Source organism: Loxodonta africana, chromosome 4 (assembly GCF_030014295.1).
Source record: "Loxodonta africana isolate mLoxAfr1 chromosome 4, mLoxAfr1.hap2, whole genome shotgun sequence".
NCBI classification, from domain to species: Eukaryota; Metazoa; Chordata; class Mammalia; order Proboscidea; family Elephantidae; genus Loxodonta; species Loxodonta africana.
In genome coordinates, this window is record NC_087345.1 from 81,279,479 (window position 1) to 81,292,706 (window position 13,228).

The 13,228-nt window shown below is 49.3% G+C and overlaps 1 protein-coding gene across 2 annotated transcripts; it reads right to left on the bottom strand.

The window, feature by feature from the left end:
- Positions 1 to 5,546: 5,546 nt before the first annotated feature.
- On the bottom strand, positions 5,547 to 13,169 carry SUOX (sulfite oxidase). 2 transcript variants are annotated; one of them, XM_023557418.2, is made up of 4 exons: positions 10,174 to 13,169; positions 8,683 to 8,748; positions 8,242 to 8,413; positions 5,547 to 8,061 (listed from the first exon to the last, which is right to left on the bottom strand). In XM_023557418.2, the coding sequence occupies exons 2-4, from the start codon at positions 8,736 to 8,738 to the stop codon at positions 6,652 to 6,654; spliced, it is 1,638 nt and encodes a 545-aa protein (XP_023413186.1). In that variant the 5' UTR covers positions 8,739 to 8,748; positions 10,174 to 13,169; the 3' UTR covers positions 5,547 to 6,651. The 2 variants fall into 2 exon arrangements, with proteins under 2 accessions (XP_023413186.1, XP_023413193.1); XM_023557425.2 differs by having other exon boundaries at positions 8,242 to 8,748.
- Positions 13,170 to 13,228: the final 59 nt, after the last annotated feature.

The window sequence follows — 13,228 nt, forward strand, 5'->3', positions numbered from 1 at the left end:
AGTAAACTGAGCTCTCCTGCTTCTTAATTGCTCCTAACAGGTGCTCTGTGACATCTCTTGGGCAGTCTTTAGTGGCTTGACTGTCTGTCAAGTTGGTGACTGTGGAAGTAAGAGGGGATTGAGACTGTCGTTCCCAATCCTGGCATTCTGAGAGCCAGGAGCAAATCAGTAGATGTACTCCAGTCTTTGTTAAAGTCTCCAGGTGGTGCATCTCTCCCAACCTTCCTGTTCCCCACCCTGCAAAGTACCTCCTTCCATGATCAGGCAGTTAAACCTTAGTGTCTCCTTAGAGGAACTGGGTCAAATTATGCAGTGCCAGTTGGAGAGAAACACCACAGGGGGAGGGTGTACAAGGAGAGAGAAGTTAGTTATGCAAGACAGGTTTGGCTCAAAGATCTTGCAAGGAACGTAGACGGAAACAAAACAGTGATGGAGGTAAAGCACATATGCACTGTAAATTCAGCTCTGAGAGTGAATACAAAGCAACCAGAAACAGCCAGTCTCCCAATTCAAAAGGAAGTATCTCTGTGAGGAGGGAGGGAATATTGGCCGTAGTAACCTCTGGAGACAAAGATTTCCTTCTCGGCTCTTCTGAATCTACTTGGTCCCATAACAAGAGTCCTCCATGGTCCTGGCTTTTCCCCACCAATACAGTATCACAGATGAACAGGAACAGGCATCCCTTCCAGATTTCCCACCAAACTCTCTGACAGGCAATGGGTGAGGACCAATCCAGGGTCTGATTTCCAAGAGTAGGTCAGGCATCAGCTACCACCCTCCCCATCTGCACGAAAGCATTGCCACAGCACTGTTGGTGACAAAAATGACAGAAAGTCAAGTTTTCTCTATGTAATGGCTCCGAAGGCCTGAAATAAGATGGACATCGCAAGTAATTAAAGCTCTTCAAATCCTCCAAAGAATCCTGTTTGAGTCAGTGACACTTCAAAATTTCAATTTAAAACACACTCAATTTGGCTTAGTGGGTACAAGAGTAGTGAGGAGAATGTTGTCGGGGAGAAGGGGTAGAAGTGGAAAGAGTGGCAAGGATCCATGCCATCCTTTTGATTTTTATTCCCAAATTTCAACAGAGAGAAGTGGAAAATTTTCTTCTGGTCTCCTATAGGATCTGGGATCTGAGGTAGAACTCAGTGATCATTAACAAGACAGAACCTTCCCACTTGCTGTGGGTGTGAGCAGTTCAGGTACTACAAGTAGACAAAACCCACACAGCATTATACTCTCCTGTCTCTGCCTTCTTGAACTGAATGAGATCTGAGCAAAAACATGTTGAAATCACACAGATGGCTCTGCTCTCTATCAGAGCTTTGTATAATGAGGAGGGGCAAGGGATAAAGGGCTGGGGAGTGAGGTGGGGTTAGGCAGGCATTGTCTGCAACCTGACTGCATGCCCCTTTCTAGGAAACAGACCTAGACATCAATCGATTTGCAGCTCTGAAATGATCTTTAGGGTCAACCTCTGGAGGAAATCCATCAATCTTTTCTCAGCTCATGAGTTTGTCTTTACAGCTGAAAGGTCTGACTCATTTTTTCACCAGGCTGTAGATGGTGACCTTCTGCTAACATGCAACACAGATGAAGACAGCTTGAGCTTCATTATCCAAAGGCTTGAGCAATGCAGAGGGAAGGAATTCCCAGGTCATCCTAGGAATGGCCAGTATCTAAAATAAGCAGAAAGGACAAGAGAAAAGATACATCCATCTGAGATCTAAAAGGAGACACTCAGGTGATATTTTCCCACTGCCCAGGTGCGGTCATGTTTCCATATCACCTGAGTGTCTCCTTTTAGATCTCAGATGGATGTATCTTTTCTCTTGTCCTTTCTGCTTTCCTGTCCTCCCCAGGCAGACTGTGGAAGAGAAAGAAGACTAAGGCTTATGAGTAGGAGAGACAATCCTTCTGCATCTATGTCTTATTTCAGGATTTATGGGACTAAGGAAAGGACCAAGTTAAATACTCTTTAAGTCACTATGATTGACGCACATGAGATAATACTTTCCGGGTTTCAGGGGTATACCCCTGAGTACACAAGCCCTGTATTTATAGAAAGGGCCCAGAAAGTTACTGCTGTTCAGTTGTATGTTTGGGCAGGGGTGAGGAAAGCAGAGCAGGGGAGTTCAGTTTGAGTTTTATAATAACCTCCGTCTTGAAGTCAAAGATGCCCAAAACAGGGTTAGCTCTCAAGTGAAGTCTGAGATTATTTGGAAATTCAGTGAACTATTCTGACCGACACAGAATGGCAAAAAGGTGAAAGAGACAGGAACAATTGCCTTTGGTGGTAGTCCCCACCAGAATTCCCTTATGCATGCTGATCAATAGAGCTCACATTTATTTGGTCCAGGAAGATGTTTCCAGGCTCCTCAGCTAACAGAGAATCTTGCTCTGACAATCAAATTTGATAAGCCTCTCTTTCTGATGTGGTCGGCCTGGGTGGGGCAGGGGTGCTCCAGGGTCTAGGGAATCTTGGAGCTGGAATGGAGTTGAGAGATGATCTTCAACCTCTTTTTTTTTTTTTTTAACAGAAGAAGAAACTAAGCTTAGAGTTACCTATCTGGTTAGGAACAGAAGTAGGACAAATAGAACCTGGGTTGCCAGTCCATGGTTCTTTCCATTGGAGCACAAAGTTAAATCTTGCCCCAGCTGGAATGTTTGGGGCCACCTTGGTTGCTTCCTTTCTTGGGTGTGAAATTAACAGTGTTGGGGTCTGCATCTTAATGACTTAAAACCTTGAGGTGGAAACATAAGATTTATGGATGGGAGAAGAAATAGTCCTCTCCTTTCCATTCTCTTTTCAGAGATTATAGGCCTGAAGAAAATGCCGAACTAGACACTCTTTAAATCTCTCAATGGTAGAAACAGGGCTCCTTGGCTCAAGAACTACCTCCAGTATATGTATTCCAGCAGAGCCTAGGTGGATGCTACCCCAGGGGACCAGGCCATTTGTATCAGCACTACCCTTTCTTAGATCTTTCCTCTGATAAACCTTGAAAGGCTGTTTCCAATATAGTCAGCTACTCTTCTGAAAAGAGGAGGCAAATCAAATTCAGTCCGGAATTCAAAGCCTTCTCTAGCAGGGTTAAGAGACCAACAAAGAAAGTGAGTCCCTATGCCTCTGGCATTGTCCATGCCCACAGGGTTTGTTTCAACAGAGTAAAATGAGGCTAGAAATACCTACCCAACAATAATGTACTTTTATTTTGGGGGGGCTATTTTCTGTGTGTGTGTTGGGTGTAAGGGATGGGATTTTCTCCCAGTTTGAGAGAAAATAATTCCTTTGTGGCTACTGGGAGGGGTAGGGTAAAAAGTGGAGTAGTATTCTTCCCATGCTGGGCAGTACAAGCTGCAGATTTCAAACTAAGAGGAAATAGGGAGGAAACTTTCAGTTGTATTATCACTGGAAAAAATTCAGGAGTTGTATCTGAGCCAAGTCCTGAGCGAAACGAGATTGCCCAGAAGCTGCAACTGAACTGCACTCAATGGGCAAAAAATACTGTTTCGTGCTTGAGACATCAACATCTATTGACTAGGATAAACTATAATTCTGAAGCTGCCAAGTTAAGCACAGTTTCCACCACCCTAAGGCCCACTTCAGAAGCTCCAGTGAGACTTCTGCTTGCCCCTGGTAAGATTTTCTTTTCAGGGTTTGTTTTTATCTAAGGAGCCATTCTTCTGACTCTTCTCAGGACCCATGGGGTTGTCTGGTTTCTCTGGCTGTTAAGAGGGAAGGCTGAAGTCCCCACATACCACAAAGCAAGATTCACTGACCTATTCGCAGGCTCATAGGGATGCTAGGCATCTCACACACCCTACCAAACAAGAAGCTAGACTTTCAAGGATTGTCTGATTTGGGCTTTTATATGGCCTTATTCTTAGAATCTAATTATCTTAAGTGGAAATATTCTAGGTAGTAAGACATCTAATTTTAATGATTCCTAAGGATATGAATATTTACCTTTGCTTAGGGCACAATGAGCAAGTATCATCAGTAAGGGGAGACAACCAGACCTCAGTGGTCATCTGCTTGGCCATGATGATGAAGGCCTAGAGCTGGGAGATCATGTTACTGAGTTAGGGACATAACAAGCCCACCACTGATGTTTTGAGAGTTCAGGCTGGGGAAACAGGGGCACAGAAGGAGCCACCACACATGTAGGTGGGGATCAGAGTCACAAAAGTAGATAGTTTTGCTTATAAGAGAAGGGATTGAGGCTAAAGAAGGTATGCACAGCTTGACACAAAGTGGTTAGTAATGCATCAAATCTTCCTGTAAGCAGTTAGTAAATTCTTGACCTTGGAAAAGGACATGGGGTACTTAGTTTCCTAAACATCTCATATCTAAAAGCCCATGTTCCAATAAACATTCCACTGTCCCCAGATAGGACCAGTCACAAAACACACACACACACACAACTAGCAGATAAAACCAAAACCAAACTCTTTGCCATAGTCATAGCGACGCTTAGGATATGCCCCACAGGGTTTCCAAGGAGCAGACAAGAGAGAAGAAAGTAACTGAGGATGAATGGGACTGTGTGAGGAAGTCTGAGGAGGGCTGTTTTAGTATTTTCAGGAAATAGGGAGCTGGCTTCCCGAGTCTGTCTCTACGCCGGATGTCTCGCCCCAGGGCTTCCCCTGTTACATTTCTTTCTTAGAGCTCATATTCAGTGAATGTCTTCCTTTCCAGCCTTGTTCTCCAGGTTCCCTAGACTTCTCACCATACACAGTACCCCCAGACCGCACCTTTCATTCCACCCTAAGTTTCTTCTCTACTACATGATTTTCTCACTCTGCTAATTCTCTCCCACACCTTCCTCCCTAGGCATATTATGCCTTTTTCTCCAACCTTCTCAGCGAAACCCCCAGTCCCTTGTTTTTGGCCCAGGGTCCCCTCTCTGCTTATTTCTTCCCTGTGCCACTCTGTTCCCCAGCTGTACCTTACGAAGGTGCTTTGCACACGCCAGCCCCCCGCTTGTACTCAGTCCTTTGCCCTAACCCATCCTCTGCCTTTTTAGGAGCCCCCCCCGAAAAAAACAGCTCCTTGCTACTTCCCCTCGGTCCTGGAGCCTCGCGCCAACCCCCGTTTCCCCTCCCGCCCTAGCCGGACTCCTTCTCTCCTGCCCCAGCCCCCGCCCCCCCCCCCCCCCCCGCCTATGTCTCCCATCGCTTCACGCCCTAGCCCCTCAGGCCCCGCCCCCACCGCCGATGCCCCACCCCCGGGCTTCACCCAAGCCCCGCCTCTTACTCACCTGAGGCTGCTCCGCGCGCGCGCAGGCGGGGGGGGGCGGGGGAAAGGGGATGGTGTTGGGGAAGAGGGGGGTAGGGCGGCGGAGGTCCCCCACTCTGGCCCGGACGGCCCAGTGCGGGGGGAGTGGGGTCACTGAGGCGGCGGTAGACTGGCCGGAGCCAGGGCCCGAGCGCTCAGCGGTGGCGGCGGCTCCATCACCATCAGCGACTTCACCTGAGGAGGGACCGGTCCCCCCCTACAAGCCCCCCCCATTCCAGTCGTCCCCCCCCCCTTCCCCGAACAACTTCCGGTCCCACTACCAGGCGACAGGCGCCGAGGCTGAACACCGAGCTCCCCCAAGCCAGGGAGACTGCTGGGGAAAGAAGGAAGAGGAGCTAGGGGAGAGTAGCCGAGCGCTGAAAGATTCAAGTCCGATAGGCGCCGTCGCTTGCAGCGGGTATCCCAACGACTACTTCATCTACATCTAATTTGGAAACTAGGCGCACACAGGGCGTCCCACCTGCCCTAGCACGTTTGTCCTTGTGCCAAGTTTTGCCCCTGCCGCTCAAGACAATATTGACTTTAACCTCTTAATATTCTCTGTCTTTTCTTCAAGTGCGAAGAAGTTCAGGGGAGGGGTGCTTTAGAGTACCAAATATTTTCTTTTCTTCGGGGGTGTGTTTAGGTCACCTAGGAGGCGCTGCAGATGCTGCCAGAGCTCAGAGAAGGAAGCCCCACTCCTTGACTTCCCTGCACCTACTTCCTTTCTCCCCTCTTCCCATCCTTTTTGTTTAATTTTGAACGAGTCTCACTACACATCCCAGTATCATTGCAGCCTCCCCTTGTGCAACACACTCACTCCCCAGCCCCAGGAGGCTCCGGAATCATAATCTTAAACGGGCACTTTATTGATGTAAAATTATAAAGAGGATTGCATCCCTCTCTCCTCAGTCAGCCCCCTGGCAACCCAGAGAGGCAGAAGAAAGTAGCATATACACTTTTCTTACACATACCCACACACATTCTCAGAAGCGGCTAAGAAGAAAAGCAAAATAAGGCCTCAGTGGTGGTAAGCTTTAGAACTATTACTCGGGTAGGAAGAGAAAATAGTGTTTATCTCCAGACTTACTTTTCTCACTTCTAGCTCCTTGTTCCAACAACTCTCACCTGGCACAAGGTCAGAAGCAAGGAGGGATGTACAATACAGTGTCAAAGAAGGGGGCACGCCAGGGTGGAAATGTGCAACGCATGTACCTGTGTGTACCTCAGGAAAGCTTAGTACAGGATTGTGATCCAAGAAGTGGACAGAAAGAAAGGTTTTCCTGTGGCAATGAGGGCCAAGGGATAGGTGTGTGTGGAAAGGGGTTGAGAAGGTGGTTCTGGGGTGTAGATGGCTCCATTCTATATTCTCATGGGGTGACATAAACGTGGACCCGGTGCCAGGCATTGTTGAGCACGCCTCGCAGGTTCCAGATTGGCGCAACAGTGTCCGGCTGCACATTGTAGCTGTCATCCACAGCCTTACAAATGATGTTCAATTCCTTTTGCCCAGCAGGCACAGGGGCTTGCAACCGCCACAGCCGCCAGGCCCAGGCCTTCCGGGGCCGCTGTTCCTCTCCATCCAGCTCTGCCACCTGCCAGGTTAGGCCCCCATCTAGAGACACATCCACCCGGACCACAGCCCTGCCACCCCCACTCCACGCGTAACCCTTCACAGTCACCTCCCCGGACTCTATAGTCTCCCCGTCCCGGGGCTCTGTAATGGCTGACTGGATAGGAAGTTCCTGAATCGATGGAGCCAAATCAAAATCTACAGTGTCCCAGTCTACAGATGGAGAGAAGCCCTTGTAATCTCGCCGCTGCCAGTGGCTGTAACTTTCCTCTGGCTCCACACTCACTTTGCCCAGCCACTTGACATGGCGGGCACCTACCACGCCAGGAACCACCACCCGCACAGGAAAGCCATGGTCCCGAGGCAGAGGCTGCCCATTCATCTCATATGCCAGCAGGACCTCAGCTTCAGGGTCCAAGGCCCGAGCCAGAGGGATGGATGCTCCGTAGGCAGTTCCAGTGAGGTCTGAGTCCAGCCCCTCAAAGCAAACGTGCGCCTCAGTTTCAGAGAGGTGGTGACCAGCCTGGGCTAACACATCACAGAGCCGTGCCCCAGCCCAGCGTGCAGTGCTTATGGCCCCTGCCCTCCACTCTAGACCTTTTACTTCTTTGACCTTAGTCATCTCAGAGCGCCGGTTGCCGGCACACTGCACAGTGACTGTGACCTCGTGCTTGGGGAACTGGCGCAAGTCATCCAAGGATAGGGACAGTGGCTGACCCCCAGGTGGCCCTACTACGTGTAGGCGATAGGTGTCGGGGTCCAGGTTGGGTACAGGCAGATGGTTCCGAGTAAAGAAGAGAGGATTAGGTGTGATATAGTTTTCTGTCAGCAGCTCAGTGGGGGGCTCTGCATTAAATGGGCGCTGACTATTGACTTTCAGGGCTGGGTGACGTGGAGGATCACCAGCGTAAGGGTCAGAGGTCTCCAAGGTGGGAGGTGCCTTATCGTTGGGGTTCAGTTCTCCGATCTTGTACTGAGCCAGTATCTCACGCACATGGGGCTGGTTGTGAACAGCATAGAGGGCCCAGAAAGGCTCTAGGGGACCCCCAGCTGCTAGCATCAGTTTTGCTGGCCCCCCTGGGTGCAGGTCCACAAATTCTGTGACATCAAAGACCTCATGGCCAAAAGTCACCCAGATCCCAGTTTTAGGGCTGCAGTGGGAGCTTACTTCCTCCCTCGTGTACATGCGTGGTGACTCCTGATCAGCCTGCAGGCCAGAGAGGTAAGGCAGAAGGAAACAGAATATTAAGAAGAAATCACCCCAGCTCACCCTGACCCAACCCACAAGTCTTGGCCACCAGGAACTGTGATCCCATCACAGCCTGAGTTACCTGGGGAGTTCACCAGGACCTCTTTGTTTTAACAATGAAGCCCCTTCCCCACTTACCCTGCACCGACATTCATGATAGGCTAACACTGCACCAAGGCCGAGCAGGGTTCCCATGACCCCCCAGCCCCTGCTGGCAGAGCTATCATTGTAGGTGAAGCTGGGGTACTGGGGCTGAAATGAATCATCTGTAGAGCAGGCCCGAATGCAGAACCTCAAGGTCGACCTGAGTCTAGGAGAGAGTGAGAGATTTTTAGTAGCATACTTCCCCCGACCATATGAAAGTGCCAAAGAAGACCTGGGGGTCACAACCTGGTTAGCCACTGGCTCCCTCAGCTGGGATTTGGTTTCTCCAGGGATGAGTGGAACAAATGACTTTCCCTTTCCTCCCTCACATCTGTCAAAAGCAATAAATTCCACTCCCAGCAGATAAGATATCATAAAGATACTGGGTGTGGGAGATAAGGGGTAGGAGGCTTGTCCTGGGAGGAGATGGCTTACCTGGAGGCCTGTTGGAGCCCCAGGACCCTCACTCTGTGCAGCCGCAGCAGCAGCATTGTGATGGACCTGTAGGAGGAAGATGCGGGAATCAAAATGGGGAGAGTTCTGGGAGGGGGTGGTATTAAGGAGACTTGAGGGAATGGGTAGGGAAAAGACACAGAGAAGGTCAGCCTAGAGCTTCTTGGGCAAATGAGCCCTTAAGGAAAACTCAGAGCACTTCAAAGACAAAGACTGTACTGACAGGATGGAAAAAGGGAATGGGGAAAGGGAGTCCTCCAGAATCACCTATCTCCCATCCTCCACTCTCTACTTTGTCCACTACAGGGAACAATGCTCAGGTCCAAGGGCCTAAAAAGGGGAGAAACCAAATGTCTACTGTCCAGATTGCCAATTTATTATTTTTGAAGTCAGAAGAGGACAACTGAGGGGTAATCTGACATAAATAGGGACAAAAAAGGTGAAAAAGGTAGTGGCAGCCTAATGGAGTAAAAGCCCAGACTGCCTTGGGTTTGTGAAACTTAGCTATGCCATTAATCAGCCCTGTCTCCTGGGCAAGCCACCAGACCTCTCTGAACTTTTGTCCTCATCTATGAAATGAGGAGAGCAAGACCTACCTCACAGAGTTGCTGTGAAGATTAAACAAGAGAACATTGCCTCTGAAAGTCTTTCAGTCCCCTTCCCCTACTTCTACCCATCCTAAAAAAAAAACAAAATAAACAAACAAAAAAAACCAACCCCAGATGGGAACTGGATCCTAATCCAGGGTCTGCACCCCCACCTTGCAGATGCCATTCTAGTGAGCTCAGCAAACGGGTTAATTGCCAGGGTATAAAGGGATGGGCTGGGGAAGGATGAAGGTAATTTCTCTGCTCTCTGCCCTGCGGCAGTTTCTTCTTCACAGCCCTGGGGAGATCAATGACCCCAGAAGGCCAAAGTGGGGAGGGGTGAGAAGTGTCCCAACTGTTGACCTAAGCAAGATGTTGGAGACCAGCGTGGGGGATGGGACAGGATGAGACAGAGGAACAGCTAGGGAGATGCCAGCATGAGACTCACTCTCTTACCTGCCCTCAACCCCAACAGGCTGTTTGCAACTGACTGGAGCGGGTGCAGGTAAGGCTGACTGGCAGGTGAACGCGGTCAGCCCACTGTTCCCGGCCTGGAAGGCGCAGCCTTTTGCTGCAAAAGAGGTGCCATCTCCTGTGCGGATGGTGGCCCCTCTCTCTCCAGAGACACCTTAGGGAGGATACGTCCAGCACTGGGACACAAATACCCGGCCCCATGCCCCCTGCCCAGCAGCTGGCAAAAGGGTCTTGTAGCCATAACGCGCCCCGCCCCCCCACCCCAGCACCCGGGCAGGCGTAGTGGAGGCAAGTACTGGCAATTTTGTTGTCTTTGGAACTCGGAGCACTCCTGGGTGCCAACACCGATGGTGCCCGCCGCCGCCTGGTTACTAGCCTCTCCTCTTCCCTCTCCCGGTCCCAGCCCCCTTACCTCGTCCGGCTGCGCACGGAGACTGTTCTGCCCACTAGGCGCCAAGCGTTCGCTCACGAGGGGGTGTGGCCAGGCCGTGACGTAGCGCAGACCACTCCGATCCGCCAGCTGTTGTAGCAGCCTACTGGATGCCGGGAAGGCGGGGCGCCACGAGGGACTGGGGCTGGCTAACTTTCTTTTTCACCCCCGCTGGACAGCCGTCTGGTTTGAGAGTCGGTTACAGGCCAGGTGGGCGAGGAATGGGGCCCTCACTGATGTCCGGACCCGGACAGTGGAAGGTGACAAGGACTCCCAAGAGCAGAAAAGTGGGAGACATGGTGACGTTCCCGCATCACCCCAGTGACTGGGGGCGGAAAGGCACAAGATGCGTTCACTGGAGGACGCCTCGGGAATCCAGCCGGGTTTCTTCGGGCGGTGAGCTCCGCCTCTACCCTGTTTTAGCGTGTGGCAATTTCAACAGCCCTGTTTGTCTCTTTGGAAAAACAAGGTCAAGCGCTCAATTCTTTTATGTCCAGGAATGAGAGCAAAAATGAAACCTGAGGTTCCAAAACTTCGGGATTCCTTGGACTAGCCGAATTTCTTCTCAAATTATGGAACCACCAACAATAGACAGCAATCTTTTAAATTTTGCTTAGTAAAGCAAATTAAAAATTGTCTTTTGACAAGCGCAATGCCGTTTTAACACCGTGAAGTCGGAAGGTTATAACCTCTTATAATTTAAGAGTAAAGGGCACTCGTAGAATATATTTGCCACTACCCTCCTTTTTATCATTTGGCGCAGACTTAAAACGTATTTTGTCACTGATGGTCTGGCTGTGTACTTTCCAACCAGCAAAGCTTGTCCCTAAAGCTGGGGCAAATGTATACATATACTGCCCTCTAGTGATCAGCGGGTCGAGCTACCACCGTAATTTAAGATTTTCACCTTTAATTTTCCAAGATCATTTCCCCTCCCTTTCTGCTCTTGGAGCCCTGATGGCTAGTGGTTAAGAAAGGTCAGCAGTTGAATCCACCAGTCGCTCCTTGGAAACCCTATGGGGGCAATGTGACACTGTCCTATAGGGTCACTATGAGTCAGAACTGACTTGATAGCAATGCATTTGGTTTTGGTTTTCCACTCTTTTTTAAGGAGCCCTCCTGGTGCAGTGGAAACCCTGGTGGCGTAGTGGTTAAGTGCTACAGCTGCTAACCAAAAGGTTGGCAGTTCGAATCCACCAGGTGCTCCTTGGAAACTCTATGGGGCAGTTCTACTCTGTGCTATAGGGTCACTATGAGTCAGAATTGATGGCAATGGGTTTGGTTTTTGGGAGGTGCGGTAGTTAAAGCACTTGGCTGCTAACCCAAAGGTCAGTGGTACGAACCCACCAGGTGCTCTGCAGGAGAAAGATGTTACAGCCTTGGAAACCCTATGGGACAAGTCTACTCTGTCCTGGCTATAGGGTTGCTATGAGTTGACAGTGAGTTTACTTTTGGTTTGTGGCACAGCACACAGCAGAAGGAGCCCTGGCAGCACAGTGGTTAAATGCTCAGCTGCTCACTGAAAAGTCAGCAGTTCTAACCCACCAGCTGCTCCAGAGGAGAAAGATGTGGCAGTCGGTTTCATAAAGATTACCAAACCAAACCCACTGCTGTCCAGTCGAGCCGCTGGTGAATTAAAACTGCTGACCTTTCCGTTAGCAGCTGAGTACTTAACCACTGAGTACCACCAGGGCTCCTTCTACAAAGAGGACCTTGGAAACCCTATGGGATAGTTCTGCTCTGTCCTATAGGGTCGCTATGAGTTGGAATCCAGTCAGCAAAAGGGTTTGGTTTTTCTGCTCTTTTAAACTGAACTAGAACTTTTACCAAGGATCAAGAAGCCTGCTGGGAGTACTAAGAGACTGAAGCAAAGGCGAATTGGCAGCAGAGTTTACTTTGGCAATAAAGTTTTTGGAAATGGAACTTAGCTTAGAAATCTATGAGAGGATTCATGCCTGGCCTATTCCTACCAGTCTTAAAAAATAAGCTCATTCCTACGATCTCAGCCAAGGAGGATACAGAAAAGCCAGTTACAGACTGTCTGAAGCCACAGCATAAGACCTCTCCCTGATAACTGTCACCTACAGTGTATCACATGCTTTACATAATGCCCTTTAAATCTCAACTTCCATTTTACAGATGCTGAGGAAGAGAACTGCTAAGTAACTTAATCAAGGCCATACCTGGTCAGCTGGCAGAGACAGGCCTGGAATGCCAGGTCTGTTTGGCACCAGTCCTCTTTCCTGCCTTCTCCTTTAGATTCTTTGGGATTTAAAACTCCCTCTGCATTTATCCCCAATCTTTTTTGTTTCATTCTTTTTTCCCCCTTACTTAAGACTGTGATGGACAGAAGGGCTTCAAGTACCATAGGAGACAAGAGCACACCCAGGGGAAATTTTTCTGTTGGGGTGGAAGCTATGTGTTAAAAAAAAGCTAATCCAGTGATTTTTAACCTTAAGTCTTCCTCAAGTCTTCTCTGAGAAACTAATAAAGCCAAGGACTCTCTCCCTAGAAAAATGGACATAAATTTTTGCATATTATTTCAAAGATTCACAAATCACACCTCCCCAAACCCCAAATCTCATTGATTGCCCAGAGGCCCACAGACCATATACCACACCCACACAACTACACCCACACACAAACAGGTTCTTTTGAAGAACACTGAAAAACAGCTAGGGTCAGATGTGATGAGCTCTTGACTGACCTTCCAATAAAAAAAACCAAACCAAACCCACTGCCCTCGAGTCAATTCTGACTCATAGCGACCCTCTAGGACACAGTAGAAACTGCCCCATAAGGTTTCCAAGGAGTGCCTGGTAGATTTGAACTGCCAACCTTTTGGTTAGCAGCCACAGCACTTAACCACTCTGCCACCAGGGTTTCCAACCTTTCAATAGGAATGATTAAACAGCTGTAAAAGGGCTATTTTCAAAATTAGATTTTCTCACTATTCAAGAAAAGATTAAAGGGAACAGGAGGTATCAAGACGGAGGGGAGGCTGTGTTTCTGATTCAATAAAACATTATTTGGTGCC